At 45.1% G+C, this 16,595-nt stretch overlaps 1 protein-coding gene across 2 annotated transcripts in view; it reads left to right on the forward strand.

Annotated features, from left to right (window-relative positions):
• Positions 1-16,595, forward strand: part of GOSR1 (golgi SNAP receptor complex member 1) — a 61,197-nt gene continuing 44,602 nt past the window's right edge. Inside the window, exons 1-5 of one of the 2 annotated variants that reach the window (XM_065418216.1) lie at positions 1-60; positions 2,978-3,098; positions 10,523-10,610; positions 10,861-10,968; positions 14,143-14,234. In XM_065418216.1, coding sequence (XP_065274288.1) covers positions 27-60; positions 2,978-3,098; positions 10,523-10,610; positions 10,861-10,968; positions 14,143-14,234 — 443 coding nt within the window. In that variant the 5' untranslated portion in view covers positions 1-26. The remainder of the gene's footprint in view (positions 61-2,977; positions 3,099-10,522; positions 10,611-10,860; positions 10,969-14,142; positions 14,235-16,595) is intronic. The other variant, XM_065418217.1, reaches the window with a different exon arrangement.

Consider the following 16,595-nt stretch of genomic DNA (forward strand, 5'->3'; position numbering starts at 1 on the left):
GGGGCAGGCTGACGTTGATAACAAACATGGCGGCGGGGAGCAGCAGCAACTACTGGGAAGGTGAGGGGGGGGCAGGGCGGCGCTGGGGGGAGGAGGGAGCGGGCCAGGGCGCTGCGAGGCCCTGGCGCGGGCGGTGCCCGGAGAGGGGGTATCTGAGGGGAGTCGGGGAGGGCCCGGGGGTTGGTTGGGGGGATGGGCTGGGGGGCTGGGTCTAAGGGGACTTGGCGGGAGCTTTGGGGGGTTGGGTTTGCGGGGGTTCGGCAGGGGGTCGGGGGGGCTGGGAGAGATGGGCTGAGGGGGGCTGGGTCTAAGGGGACTTGGGGGAGCTTTGGGGGTTTGTCTCTGGGGGTGGGTCGGGGGGGTTGGCTCTGGGGGGGTCTGGGAGAGATGGGCTGAGGGGCTGGCTCTGAGGGGGGCTGGGTCTAAGGGGCCTTGGGGGGCTGGCTCTGAGGGGGTTTGGCAGGGGATCTGGGGGTGGATCTGAGGGGCTTGACGGGTGGTCTGGGGAGGGGTGTCCCTGGGGGAGATCATGGTATCGCGAAGCTGAGGCCTAGCCTTTGCTCAGGGGCCTGGCTGGGTGAGGTGTGACCTGGGGTCCCATTACCGGCCTAGCCTTTGGGGGAGTTTCTCTCTGAGTCACGGGTGTGAAGGGGACGTCCCCAGACACGCACACGGCTGGGACGGGTGGGGTTCAGGCTGGACTGAGACCCGTCTGGAGAAAAGACCCCACCTTTAGCAGCTCAAGCTCCTGCGGCGGCTCAGGCCCTTGGTAGGGGGCTGTTTTAATTCTGTCAGAGCCTGTTTGGAAAAGTTCTCCCTTCCCAGCCATTGTCTAGGTCTTCCCCCCGTTTTGTCCTGGGATTGGGGACCAGGGTGAAGGGTGCCGTAGTGCTCAGTTTGCCAAGGATCCTAAGAGATAAGTTGGAGCTTGATTGCTCTTCCTCCTTGAATGTCTCTTGTGTCTCTTCAGGCTTTGGGAGCTTTGATAGTACTATGCACCGTGACAGCATTAACACTGTAGAAATATAGCTGTGTGTTTGCTTTTCTGCTTGTGAATGCTTTATTTCAGCGACCCCAGGACTACTGTAAATATATGCTGAAAACAGAAAAAAGGAGAGTAGCTTTGCACTTATGTTAAAAGTCTCAAACTGATAGCCTGCAATGGTCAAGAAGGATTTCCTTCTTCTCCTTCCATATACTCTCTTTGCAGCCATTCTCCACCTGGTCTGCTGACTGCTTCCAGGAGACCTAGAGAGCCGCGTGTCCGTCTAGTGAAGCATCTGCTACTTTTCAAAGACACATGCATTTTGCTAGCTCTAGCCCCATCCCAGATTCGTTTAGGGTTTCCATTCTCTAAAGCTTCATTTGACCAGCAAATTGCAGAACCGAGTCTCATCTCTGCATCCGATGCAGGTGCTTCCCATCTCGTAGTACTGTGGGTTTCTTAGATGAAAACTCATTGCTGACCAGTATGCCAACAAGGTCCAAAATTGGATGTATAGCTAACATGCAAGATAGGTTGCAGGGAACAAGGACAGTTTTGGTTCTAGCATACGTGAAGACCTGTATCCAGGGAGAAGAAATAAATAGCACAAATTTAAAATGGGAGATAACCCAGCAGCCACTTGTGTTATATTAAACAAGTTTCTTTCTATATTGTTGCTTTATTAGTGCCCTACTTTGATTTATTCTTGTAACCACAGCTCTGTAGTTGCTTTACAGAAGAGGTGAATCAAATTTTGGAGGTAGGAATGGAAAAATGTTCATGAAAAGCTCTCTAAAATGGTCTATGGTAGGATGTCAACTTTTTCACATCTGTGTGCTACCACCAATTGGCTAGGCTGAATATGGGACATTTTGCCTTCCTCGCCTAAAGGTGGCATACCAGCTTGAAGCACCAGTCATCTAGTCTGACACATCCTATGTTCCTATGACTGTGAAGGCTTTTCCAGGGATGACCAGGAAAGAGTAGAGTTAATGAAGACCAAGAGAAGAAGCATGGGATTTTGGTTTTGAAAATTTTTACTGATCAAAGTGTTGTAAATAGTGTAAGATCAGGCTGTGCTAATGAGGTGTGTTCCGGGGGGGGGGGGGGGGGGGAATCTTCCTGTGAGGGGAAAAGACATGTAAAGACTTGGATGTTGCAAAAGCAGGTATAAAACTACAAAGCTGGTCTGATTTTGGCCCATTCAGCCTAATGGTGTCTCTGTAAAAGTGTGACTAGCATTTAAAGAGGACTCGAGTCCTATTGCACCCCAGAAGAGAACTGAGCTGAAATTTTCTGGAGGGGAGCAGCTGGTAATCTTTTGGTGGAGATTTTCAAAAGTGCCAAAGGGAATTAGGAGCATACAAGGCAGTGGGAATTGTGTGCGTGAATTTCTTAGAGAAGTTTGTAATTGAGATTTTCCAATTTACTTGGCTGAAATGTGGTAGTTTCTAACTTGCCGTTGCTGACTTGGTCTTGTGTGTAGGTGAGACCATACTGTGTAACATTTGTAGACACTAGTAATGGGGGAGATCATTTAGGCCATGAGTCAAATGCCGGGATGTTGCTTTATAATGATGTGCACTGATAACAGTGGCACCATGTAAAACACAGCAGAAGACATGGGGTCCCTGACCTATGGAGCTTAAAAATCTAAACAGTGTGTTCTCCAGTGCTTCATTCAGTCCAGTTCTAAATAACCACGAGAGGGCTTCTCCATCCTGGCTAAGTCTCTGGGTCACTAGTCTGATCCGTTGTGATGGAACATCTATTACTTCTGTATTTTCATGACTTGTGCATACATCTAGGCATTTAATTTCTTTTGTAACAGATCTTGCCTGACTTCTCATTTTTAATGATGTAGTCTCTTATTCTGACTTCCTCTCCTTTGTTATGCACCCAAAATGGTTTATTGTAAAAAAGCAAATCCCAAATATATTGGATTGTAAAGGGACCTATTAACCTCACATTTATCATTCTGTTGTTGTTCAGATCTCAGGAAGCAGGCTAGACAGCTGGAGAATGAGCTTGATCTGAAGTTGGTCTCCTTCAGCAAACTGTGCACGAGCTACAGTCACAGCAGCGCCCGAGAGGGAAGACGCGACAGGTATAGGTACTAACAGACTTCTTCATGTTTTTTTAAAAGGCTGCTTTAAATACTCTTGATTCATTTAATCTTCCACTTTTCTTTATTGTTTGATGCTTAGTTTTTCAAGTAGCTCATTAGAATAGTCCTTCCTGGGCATTAGGAACCATATGCTGATCTTGATGTGGTGGTGGTGATCCATATGTGTGGTGCCCATTCAAGGATAGTGGAGCATCGTTAGCATGATGTAAATCATTAGAAGGAATTGTGTTTAAGCTTTAGTTTGTATTTGTGGTAATCCATAGATGGGGTGTGTCCTTGTGTATGGCAGTACAACTTGCTGCACCGTCTGTGTTCAAGTTGTATATTCATTTAGAAAATACTTTGCAGTTTTTTAAGGACTTCAACTCAAAGGCCGGAAAGCAGTTTGGATACTGATGAATTTAGCCTCTTAAATCTGCATGTGGTCTGGCTAGCATTATGCTCCCCATTGTAAAGATGAGGAATTGAGGCACAGAGCTGTTGTGACTTGTCCAGGCTTGCATAGTGAGTACGTGGCAGAGCTGGGGTTTGAACTGAGGAGTTCTGACTCTGAGCCCTCTGCTCTAACCAATACAGGTACAGCCGCTAGTTTCAAGTTTTCCTTCAGGATTACTAGTGAGAACTCCTTTTTAAAAAATAAGCCTTTTATCAAAAGAGCTAATAAATGTTCTTCGTCTCCTAGTGTCCGGTTTATGTGCGTTCCCCAGTCAAGCATAGTTAAGTTTTCTAAGTCTCTCCACCTTGAGGACCAGACTCTAATTCTTTCTGAAATGTGAAGACAATTACATTATTAACTTCATAAACGGTGCCCATGCACATGCAGCCTTCTCTCGATCAGTCACTGTATATTAATTATGAGTCTGTTGCAATGGGAATCATTCTGGAACTCGCTCCAATCCTAAAGTGAGAGAAATCATCATCCTTCAAAACCTTCCCTAAAGCTCCCCTCTACTGGGTTGCCTACCAAATCATAGAATCATAGAATATCCGGGTTGGAAGGGACCTCAGGAGGTCATCTAGTCCAACCCCCTGCTCAAAGCAGGACCAATTCCCAACTAAATCATCCCAGCCAGGGCTTTGTCAAGCCGGGCCTTAAAAACCTCCAAGGAAGGAGACTCCACCACCTCCCTAGGTAAAGCATTCCAGTGCTTCACCACCCTCCTAGTGAAATAGTGTTTCCTAATATCCAACCTAGACCTCCCCCACTGCAACTTGAGACCATTGCTCCTTGTTCTGTCATCTGCCACCTCTGAGAACAGCTGAGCTCCATCCTCTTTGGAACCCCCCTTCAGGTAGTTGAAGGCTGCTATCAAATCCCCCCTCATTCTTCTCTTCTGGAGACTAAACAATCTCAGTTCCCTCAGCCTCTCCTCATAAGTCATGCGCTCCAGACCCCTAATCATTTTTGTTGCCCTCCGCTGGACTCTTTCCAATTTTTCCACATCCTTCTTGTAGTGTGGGGCCCAAAACTGGACACAGTACTCCAGATGAGGCCTCACCAATGTCGAATAAAGGGGAACGATCACGTCCCTCGATCTGCTGGCAATGCCCCTACTTATACAGCCCAAAATGCCGTTAGCCTTCTTGGCAACAAGAGCACACTGTTGACTCATATCCAGCTTCTCGTCCACTGTGACCCCTAGGTCCTTTTCTGCAGAACTGCTACTAGCCATTCGGTCCCTAGTCTGTAGCTGTGCATGGGATTCTTCCGTCCTAAGTGCAGGACTCTGCACTTGTCCTTGTTGAACCTCATCAGGTTTCTTTTGGCCCAATCCTCTAATTTGTCTAGGTCCCTCTGTATCCGATCCCTACCCTCTAGTGTATCTACCACGCCTCCTAGTTTAGTGTCATCGGCAAACTTGCTGAGAGTGCAGTCCACACCATCCTCCAGATCATTAATAAAGATATTAAACAAAACCGGCCCCAGGACCGACCCTTGGGGCACTCCGCTTGAAACTGGCTGCCAACTAGATATGGAGCCATTGATCACTACCCGTTGAGCCCGACGATCTAGCCAGCTTTCTATCCACCTTACAGTCCATTCATCCAGCCCATACTTCTTTAACTTGGCAGCAAGAATACTCATAGACTCATAGACTTTAAGGTCAGAAGGGACCAATACTGTGGGAGACCGTATCAAAAGCTTTGCTAAAGTCAAGGAATAACACATCCACTGCTTTCCCCTCATCCACAGAGCCAGTTATCTCATCATAGAAGGCAATTAGGTTAGTCAGGCACGACTTCCCCTTGGTGAATCCATGCTGACTGTTCCTGATCACTTTCCTCTCCTCTAAGTGTTTCATAATTGATTCCTTGAGGACCTGCTCCATGATTTTTCCAGGGACTGAGGTGAGGCTGACTGGCCTGTAGTTCCCCGGATCCTCCTTCTTCCCTTTTTTAAAGATGGGCACTACATTAGCCTTTTTCCAGTCATCCGGGACCTCCTCTGATCGCCATGAGTTTTCAAAAATAATGGCTAATGGCTCTGCAATCTCATCCGCCAACTCCTTTAGCACCCTCGGATGCAGCGCATCCGGCCCCATGGACTTGTGCACGTCCAGTTTTTCTAAATAGTCCCGAACCACTTCTTTCTCCACCGAGGGCTGGTCACCTTCTCCCCATATTGTACTGCCCAGTGCAGCAGTCTGGGAGCTGACCTTGTTTGTGAAGACAGAGGCAAAAAAATCATTGAGTACATTAGCTTTTTCCACATCCTCAGTCACTAGGTTGCCTCCCTCATTCAGTAAGGGTCCCACACTTTCCTTGACTTTCTTCTTGTTGCTAACATACCTGAAGAAACCCTTCTTGTTACTCTTAACATCTCTTGCTAGCTGCAACTCCAAGTGTGATTTGGCCTTCCTGATTTCACTCCTGCATGCCTGAGCAATATTTTTATACCCCTCCCTGGTCATTTGTCCAATCTTCCACTTCTTGTAAGCTTCTTTTTTGCGTTTAAGATCAGCAAGGATTTCACTGTTTAGCCAAGCTGGTCGCCTGCCATATTTACTATTCTTTCTACACATCGGGATGGTTTGTTCCTGCAACCGCAATAAGGATTCTTTAAAATACAGCCAGTTCTCCTGGACCCCTTTGCCCTTCATGTTATTCTCCCAGGGGATCCTGCCCATCTGTTCCCTGAGGGAGTCAAAGTCTGCTTTTCTGAAGTCCAGGGTCCATATTCTGCTGCTCTCCTTTCTTCCTTGTGTCAGGATCCTGAACTCGACCATCTCATGGTCACTGCCTCCCAGGTTCCCATCCACTTTTGCTTCCCTTACTAATTCTTCCCTGTTTGTGAGCAGCAGGTCAAGAAAAGCTCTGCCCCTAGTTGGTTCCTACAGCACTTGCACCAGGAAATTGTCCCCTACACTTTCCAAAAACTTCCTGGATTGTCTGTGCACCGCTGTATTGCTCTCCCAGCAGATATCAGGGTGATTAAAGTCTCCCATGAGAACCAGGGCATGCGATCTAGCAACTTCTGCTAGTTGCCAGAAGAAAGCCTTGTCCACCTCATCCCCCTGGTCTGGTGGTCTATAGCAGACTCCGACCACGACATCACCCTTGTTGCTCACACTTCTCAACTTTATCCAGAGACACTCAGGTTTTTCTGCAGTTTCATACTGGAGCTCTGAGCAGTCATACTCCTCTCTCACATACAACGCAACTCCCCCACCTTTTCTGCCCTGCCTGTCCTTCCTGAACAGTTTATATCCATCCATGATAGTACTCCAGTCATGTGAGTTATCCCACCAAGTCTCTGTTATTCCAATCGCATCATAGTTCCCTGACTGTGCCAGGACTTCCAGTTCTCCCTGCTTGTTTCCCAGGCTTCTTGCATTTGTGTATAGGCACTTAAGATAACTCATTGATCGTCCCTCTTTCTCAGTATGAGACAGGAGTCCTCCCCTCTTGCGCTCTCCTGCTCGTGCTTCCTCCCAGGATCCCATTTCCCCACTTACCTCAGGGCTTTGGTCTCCTTCCCCCGGTGAACTTAGTTTAAAGCCCTCCTCACTAGGTAAGCCAGCCTGCTGGCGAAGATGCTCTTCCCTCTCTTCGTTAGGTGGAGCCCGTCCCTGCCCAGCACTCCTCCTTCTTGGAACACCATCCCATGGTCGAAGAATCCAAAGCCTTCTCTCCGACACCACCTGCGTAGCCATTCGTTGACTTCCACGATTCGACGGTCTCTAACCAGGCCTTTTCCTTGCACAGGGAGGATGGACGAGAACACCACTTGCGCCTCAAACTCCTTTATCCTTCTTCCTAGAGCCACGTAGTCTGCAGTGATCCGCTCAAGGTCATTCTTGGCAGTATCATTGGTGCCCACGTGGAGAAGCAGGAAGGGGTAGCGATCCGAGGGCTTGATGAGTCTCGGCAGTCTCTCCGTCACATCGTGTATCCTGGCTCCTGGCAAGCAGCAGACCTCTCGGTTTTCCCGGTCGGGGCGGCAGATAGATGACTCAGTCCCCCTGAGGAGGGAGTCCCCGACCACCACCACCCTCCTCCTCCTCTTGGGAGTGGTGGTCGTGGAACCCCCATCCCTAGGACAGTGCATTTTTTGCCTTCCAATCGGTGGAGTCTCCTTCTGCTCCCTTCCCTCAGATGGGTCATCTACTCCACTCTCCACATGAGTACCTGTAGAGAGAACATGGAAACGATTGCTCACCTGTATCTCCATTGCTGGTACATGGACGCTCCTCTTTCTCCTTCTGGAGGTCACATGCTGCCAAACTTCATCATCCGTCTGTCCCTGCTGCGCCTGCTCTGAATCTTCAGTACATTGTGGCCGTAGAAGCATCTCCTGACGTCTGTCCAGGAAATCTTCATTTTCCCTTATGCAACGCAGAGTCGATACTCGTTTCTCCAGACCTCGAACCTTCTCTTCCAATATGGAGACCAGCTTGCACTTTGTACAGACAAAGTCGCTTCTGTCCTGTGGAAGAAAGACAAACATGGCACAACCTGTGCAGGTTACAACAGCTGATCGCTCACCTTCCTCTTAAGAGCTTCCTCAGCTGTTGCAAGAACTACTCAGAGAAACCTGAAGATGAAAGCCTCAGTGAGCTCTCTCCAGGCAAACTCCCTCTGTTAGCCTCTGCTGTTTGCCGCTCAGCTGGTTCGCTGCTGACTGCCCTTATATACCAGTCAGGCCCACTCAAGGCCCACCTGGAACAAAGCACTCCCAATTCACACTTTTCAAACAAACAAACAAGCAAGCAATCAAGCACACGATCAAACTGACAAACTGTCCCAGCAACAGACACTCAGGCTTTGTCTTCACTACCCGCCGATCCGGCGGGTAGCAATCGGTTTATCGGGGATCGACTTACCGCGTCTAGTGAAGACGCGGTAAAATCGATCCCTGATCACTCTGCCGTCGACTCCGGAAATCCACCTCGGCAGGAGGCGGCAGCGGAGTCGGCGGCAGCGCGGCAGCGGTCGACTTTCCCGCGTCCTCACCGCTAGGTAAGCCGACCTAAAATACGCAACTTCAGCTACGGTATTCACGTAGCTGAAGTTGCGTATCTTAGGTCGGACCCCCGCTGTAGTGTAGACCTAGCCTCAGATACTCACCAACACAGCTCCCCTAATGCAGCACTTAGCGTACCTCCTCTCGGACAGCTCCCAGGCAAACTCCCTCTGTTAGCCTCTGCTGTTCGCCGCAATTATTCAACAATATCTAGGCATCCCGTGTACTGTGACCTCTGCTGCTTATTCTGAACATGATTGTGTCACTGTCACCTTTTCCTTCTTTCTCCCCTCTTCCTGGTTCTGTTTGTGTCCACCTGTTGTTGCTTAGAGGCTAAGACTGTAGGCTCTTTGTGGCATGGAGTGTGTGTGTGTTATTGCATGTAGCACCCAGCACAATGGGGCCTTATCCCTGATTGAGGTCTATCAGTGTTTCTGCAATACAAATAAGACACCTAAATGGAAGCAGCCCAACTTGACTGCCCAAGTGTTAGTTAATTTTGTTCTCATTTTCTCTTCACTCCCCCCAATCCACAGAAACAAACCTTGGTCTCTCTTGGTCTGATTGTCTTTGTTTTATCTGCCTTTCCCAATAAGTGTTAGTAGATTGCAATCCTACCCCTTGAAAGCCACATTCCTCCTCTCCTAGTACAACAGCTCTCTCTCTCTCTGTGTTTCAAAGAGAGGACACCAAAATGGATTGTGTCTAAATGTATTGTCGGATTGAATGTGTCTCTTCTGACATTGCTCAGGGTGAGCAGAGTGACCCAGAATCTGTTTCCCAGACGAAGCCCAAGAGCAGCGCCAGGAGTGACCACTCCCTTCCTGAATCAGGGCTGCTGCTGCCGCCACCACCGCCGCCTCCATCTCTCTCTTTTATACGTTGCCAGATTTGTATTGTGCAGTGTTTGCAATATAACCTGGACATACCACTGACTTCTCGTTTCCAGAGAGAAAGATGGATGGTAGAAAAGACACTAGTTTTCTTTCCTCTTCCTATCCCAATAATTGGAGGTTACCAGAGAAAAGAGTATTGCCTTCAAAAGATGTAAGCTGTTACCTTACAGGTGTCAGTCTGTTGTGTGTTTGCGCCTATCCCCTTGCTTGTGTGTGATTTTTTCCCTGTGTAATTTTTAACTGCTTTGACAAGCATAGGGGAGATGGACTATGTAGAAAACACAATTTATCCCAATTTTTCTATGTGGCATGTTGTTCTTGTTTAAAATGTGTCTGCAGGAGTTTCTAGCCCTGTATTGTTAATGTACATTTACATAATTATAACATACTAATATTGAAACCCACTTTCCTGCTAAAATGGAATCATAAAGAACAGTGTGGGAAAGAAGCATCATTGTTCGGCAAGTAATGATTTCTGACGTGATGTGCAGTGATTCAGTACCAGATATTAGCTTCTAGAGGGAAGTAAGGCCGTGTCTACACTAGTACTTCTGTTGGCAAAACTTACATAGCTCAGTGGTGTGAAAAAAAACAACCTCCACCCCTGGGCGACATAAGTTTTGCCAGCATCAGTGCTCGTGTGCACAGCGCTATGTTGGCCCCAGAGCCTCTCCTGCTGTCATAGTTACTGCCGCTCGTTGAGCTGGTTTTATTGCGTCGACGGGTGAACTCTCTCCCATTGGCATAACATGGCTACATGAGTGCTCTTCAGCGGCATTGCTGTAAGTGTAGACATGGCCTTAGACTCTTTGAGGGGTATATATCTCGTGGTATTTCAACTGAGGTATTGGACTAATGAGGCAGTCGATACAGGGAAAATTTATTTTTTTATTTTTTTTTTGTTTCTAAAGTTAATTTCTGACTTTAGGAAACCTACTTAGAAAATAAAATTGCCCTTGTACTTATGCCTGATATTGACACGTGGTGTCCGAATAGTCACAAAAGGATGTTGTGCCTTTCAGTAATTGCTGCTGCTCTTTTCCTCTTAGTTCTGATACAACTCCTCTCTTAAATGGGTCGAGCCAAGACAGAATGTTTGAAACCATGGCGGTGGAGATTGAACAACTTCTGGGAAGGGTAAATGAGTTCTCCTATTCTTATTTCAATACCTAATAGGACTTTGAAGACCTTAATAGATCTACCGTTCCTGCATAGGCTGTAGAATGTGCACTTGATGACAATATGCCTCCGTTAAACAAAACAAGATGTTTAGTAATACTGGTAACAGTGGTTGGTAGATACTTCATTGAAAACATGTTAATCAGCATTGTAGCTTCTTTACGGAAAAGTGTCCCTTTGGTTTTTTGTTTTTGTTTTTTTTCTGTAGCTTACTGGAATAAATGACAAAATGGCGGAGTACACCAACAGCGCGGGAGTCCCATCCCTGAATGCAGCACTGATGCACACGTTACAGCGTCATAGAGACATATTGCAGGTAAGTCCCGTGCAATACTTTTGTTACTTGTTTTTATGCTGTCTCTTCATTGTAGTGATACTTACTGATATAACCTCACACAAAATCCAAATACTCTTGTGTTGTGTGTGTGTGTGTGTGTGTGTGTGTGTGTGTGTGTGTGTGTGTGTGTGTGTGTGTGTGTAAAAAAACCAACAACCCTAAAATGTTGATTGGCAGGGAGAAGTTTGAGGGATGCTATATCACTGAAAAGTAAATGCTATCAGTTGTTAGTTGTGACCAATGCATAGCAGGTTAAAATGTCTGATGTAAAAGATGTCTTTGTCTCATATGCTGCAAGGGAAGGATATAGAAAATAGGATCCTAATAACCAAAAGGAAATAATCTTACCCACAGCTGTTGTGGTTTTACGCACTATGTGGATAGAATTATTTAATCATTTCTATCCTAAAAGGGTCATCTTTATAACATTTACCTTCTTGGTTTTCTGTATATTTCAAAAACGATCTAATGAAGCTATTTTGGGTCTGTGATGTAAGGTTTTCATGCTTGGGTTTATTCTACTCTGTTTTTTGTTAGCATCCAGTAGTTACATAAACTTAATTACAATTGGGACTCTCAGATGAAGAAAAAGCTGTCCCAAGGAAGCTGTTGAAATAAGCAATTGAAAGCATTGAATATGAAAGTGACCCTCATATTCAAAGGTTTAAATGCAGCTAAAATTAATGACCAAAAAGATGACTCTGCCATCGGTCCCAAGAGGTCCATGCAGTTTTCCTGGTTTAGTGACTACCTGATCTTGATGTAAAATTATTAGGGATGTTTCACAATTTCTCAATATTTGAATGTGTGTGTTCCTTCACTAGCTTCCCAAATATGTCATGCAGGGAGTGCAAGACTTCTGCACAAGCTGACATCCAGTTTCTATTTGATGTTGCCCTTTTAGAAAGGCTTTCACTGTGGTACCCATGTCTTGGACCTTTTCTCTGTAGTACTCAATGTTTCCTTTGCTGAGAGGGGAAAAATTAAATCTGCATTAAAAATAGTTGACAGATATTCAGTTAAGATCCCATTAGATGCTATTGCCTTAAAACAACGAGAACAAACCCAAAAACAAAAGGCACTTTGGGTAGTGCCTTAAAATGTGATCATCTATGAAGTCTTGTAATTTAATTATTGATGCATTTCTTACTGAGAGATTTAAATATTATCAACCTCAGCAAACTAACTAACAGCAGCTGGGAGGTGTAATTCCCAGTTTGGGACAAACATGCACTAGTTCTGCTCAAGCTGGCACTCTAAAAATGGTGGGGTTGGCCATGGTGGCACAGGCAGCACTTGGGCTAACTGCCTGAGTACAATCCTATCTGAGCCCTGGGCACATACTTGGACAACTAGTCCTAGCCACCACCCATGCTGTACAAATATTTTTAGTGCACTGGCTTGAGCAGAGCTAGCGCATGGACGTCTACCTGAGATGGGAATTACACCTCCCAGCTGCAGGGTAAATGTGTGAATTTCCAGGTTCTGAGAGTAGGATTTTAATGTCAGCTCATCAAATGGCCTAAACTCACATGCTGTGTGGGAGACTCTCATTTAAGAGACACTATCCATTTAAAAAGCACGCTAATGCAGTGGTTCACAAACTTTTTTTTCCGCGGACCACTTGAAAGTTGGTGAGGGTCTCGGCAGACCACTTAATGATCTTTCCAAATGTTGTTTGTACTGTTGGATAACTATTGTAAGGCGCTTTGGATAAAAGTGCTATATTAAAAAAAACCAACTTAATAATAATTAACTTTTTTGTTCTACAAATAAAAGCACACAACTCATATTTTAGTATCAGTGGTGTAACCTTTCTAATGAGATGGATGTGCCCCCTCTCCCCCACTGCAGCAGTCCCTGAGCTGGGGTTGGGAAGGAGGGGGGTCTCTCCCCCACCGCAGCAGCCCCCGAGCTGGGGCCGGGAAGGAGGGGGGTCTCTCCCCGGCAGCCACAGCCCTGGAGCTGGGGAAAGTCGCCTCTTTCTCTGGCTGCTGCAGCCTTGCACATCCCAAATTCCCCCCTCCCCCCTTCTCAGCCCACTGCCCCCTCCCACCTACCTCCTATTCCCCCCCAAGACCACCACCTCACCTTACATGTGTGTCTTCTCCAGGGTCCAGGCACCTAATTAGTGGAGCCACGCCTGCGCAGTTCCACTAATTAGGTGGGTGGCCCTTCATTTTTTTGTGTGCGGCCGCCGAGGCGCAAACCTTAGAACTATCCGTGGACCACCTGACTGGGGCTCATGGACCACTGTTAATATGGAGAGCCAGGTAATGGAGGCTCGGATAAACGGGGTTCTGATGTCTTGGAATTGGAAAAAGTACAGAGAATGTCAGGAAAAATAATTAGGGGTTTGGAACAGCTTTCATACTAGGAGAATTTAAAAAGACTAGAGCTATTCATCTTAGAGAAGAGATGATTAAGAGGGGATATGATAGAGGTCTATAAAATCATTTCTGGTGTGGAGAAAGTGAATAGGGAAGTGTTATTTACCCCTTCGCATAACACGAGAACCAGGGGTCACCCAATGAAATTTATAAGCAGCAGATTTAAAGCAAACTTAAGGAAGTACTTCACACAGTGCACAGCCAACCCGTGGAACTCATTGCCAGGGAATGTTGTGAAGGCCAAAAGTATAACTGGTTTCAGAAAGAATTAAGATAAGGTCATGGACGATAGGTTCATCAGTGTCTGCTCACCAAGAATGTCAGGAACATAATCCCATGCTCGGTGTGTCCCTAAACCTCTGACTGCCACCAGCTGGGACTGGATGACAGGATGAGTCGCTTAATAATCGCTCTGTTCTGTTCATTCCCTCTGAAGATTCTGGCATTGGCCACTGTTGGAAGACAGGACACTGGGCTAGATGGACCATTGGTCTGTTCCAGTGTGGCCATTCTTATTTTATGTGAAAACGAGAGGAGGGGGTTTATAATGAAAGTTCCAGTATAACCTTAACCATTGAGATCATTAGTAAGCAAGTACTGTAATGCAGTAGAAGTAATAAAACTTTCAAGCCTATTTTCCATTTTTACTAGCCATTTTATTGGCTAGTTTTCTGCCCATTTAGTACCTGTTGGTCAGATCTTGTTGGCAGAGTGTTGCCATTGTCAAGATCTAATGGTGCTTAAAATACTTGTTTTGTTACAGGATTACACACATGAATTCCATAAAACCAAAACCAACTTTCTGGCAGTACGGGAAAGGGAAAATCTCCTGGGATCAGTACGGAAAGATATTGAGTAAGTCTGAGTATAAACAATAGCAATAGACTTAAACACTTCTCTTGTCCTGACTGGAAGAAGCATATTTATTTGAATCATTACCCCGTTTTCTGAGATATTTTGCATGATTTTTTAAAGTGCTTCTTTCAGAGGTGGCTCCTTTCAAGTACATTGTCGGGCGTATTATGAGGCTGTACATTGAAACTAAATCTATTCTAGCCAAATGTTCCAGCACTAAAATAATCCTGGCTCTCCTTTCCAGTAGCGTGGGATGTGTGCTTCCCTAAATCAAATGAATTAGTATACGTTTAAAGGAGGGTCAAAAGCTTCCAATGTAAAGTGAAGAAAAAGACTATTCTGATTGGAGCAATTGTCTTAAGTTTCAGGTTGAATTAATACGTTGTTTCAATCAGATCTGGCTATTTGATTGTCTCAAAATTCACTTTTGATACAAGCAGCTTGTAATCATGATTACTAGCTTTTAAAAGATGCAAATTGCATTTGAGAATTGAGCTGTTTAGCGTGCTTGTTAGAGATCATATTTAACAGCTGTGGATGTAAATCACAGATAACTTTTGCCTCATGGAGAGTCTTTAACCTTCGAAAAACCTTTTGAGAAATACTTCTGCCTATCCTCACTGTCCTATTTTTGTGTCACCTGTTCTTTTTGCGGATACAGACTAACACGGCTACTACTCTGAAACCTATTTTTGTGTGTGTCTCTTCCCTAGATTTAATTCTAGGGATCTTTGTTTGAAAATATAGGATCTTCTGTTTTGTAGGAGCTCTTCTGCTTTTCTATATTCGTCACCTGGAGTTGGATTTCTTTGTGACAACACAAACCTCACAACCATTTTAACTTCACGTGAGGGGATCGCAGCAGGAGCATTTACTGCTTTTAGGAGCAAAGATTGTGTTTTCATGTGAACTTCCCTGGTAGCAATAAACCGTAATAGTAAACAAGCAGAATGTTTTTCAGTGAATCTCTAAAAAACAAACCTCGAGTGTTTGCAATATAATTAAGCCTGGATGTGAATTGGAAGTTTACTTTTCCTTCTACAACCCCTTAGTGAGTCTCTCTGGAACACCAGCAGAGGGCATCTGCCTTTCCTTTATCTATCCAGTGTACATTTCAGAATGTTTCCCTCAGGGAAAGAGAAATTAGAACATGCTTCTGAATGGGAAAATAGCAAACTCTTTTCTGAGAGAGGTTATTTTGAGCCCAGGTGAAACTGGGGAAGCTGTATGTACTGATTTTTTATAGCCTCTCTCTAGTTAGGGTTGGGTTCCACTTTGCTCTTGGAAAATTATGTATGTATGTGTGTGTGTGTGTGTGTGTGTGTGTGTATATGTATATGTATGTACACACACACACATACATATATATGTATAGGTAGGGTAAAACACTTGAATCCATTTTCTATGGTTTAGTCTATCAGTTTAAAAAAAAGTATTTTAATGATACTGAGACTTTTCCATTTGGTGATTTAGAAATAACCGAATTTAACATACAAGCTAGGTCTGTCAAGCGATTAACAAAATTAATGATCATTAATCGCACTGTTAAACAATAATAGAATACCATTTACTTCAATATTTTTGGATGTCTTCTACATTTTCAAATATAATGATTTCAGTTACAACACAGAATACAGAGTGTACAGTGCTCACTTTATAATCATTTTGATTACAAATATTTGCATTGTAAAAAACAAAAGAAATAGTATTTTTCAGTTCACCTAATACAAGCACTGTAGTGCAATCTCTTTATCATGAAAGTTGAACTTACAAATGTAGAATTATGTACCAAAAACAACTGCATTCAGAAACAAAACAGTGTAAAACTTTAGAGCCTACAAGTCCACTCAGTCCTATTTCTTGTTCAGCCAATCGCTCAGACAAACTAGTTTGTTTGCATTTGCAGGAGATAATGCTGCCTGCTTCTTGTTCACGATGTCACCTGAACGTGAGAACAGGTGTTCGCATGGCACTGTTGCAGCCAGCGTCACAAGATATTTACATACCAGATGCGCTAAAGATTCACATGTCCCTTCATGCTTCTTCCACCATTCCAGGGGACATGCTGATGACAGGTTCTGCTCAATAACAATCCAAAGCAGTGCTGACCGATGCATGTTCATTTTCATAATCTGAGTCAGATGCCGCCAGCAGAAGGTTGATTTTCTTTTTTGGTGGTTCGAGTTTTGTAGTTTTCGCATCGGTGTGTTGCTCTTTTAAGACTTCTGAAAGCATGTGCCACACCTCATCCCTCTCAGATTTTGGACGGCACTTCAGATTCTTAAACCTTGGGTTGAGTGCTGTAGCTAGTTTTAGAAATCTCACATTGGTACCCTCTTTGCATTTTGTCAAATCTGCAGC

This window comes from Emys orbicularis, chromosome 17, assembly GCF_028017835.1.
Source record: "Emys orbicularis isolate rEmyOrb1 chromosome 17, rEmyOrb1.hap1, whole genome shotgun sequence".
Taxonomy (NCBI): Eukaryota; Metazoa; Chordata; order Testudines; family Emydidae; genus Emys; species Emys orbicularis.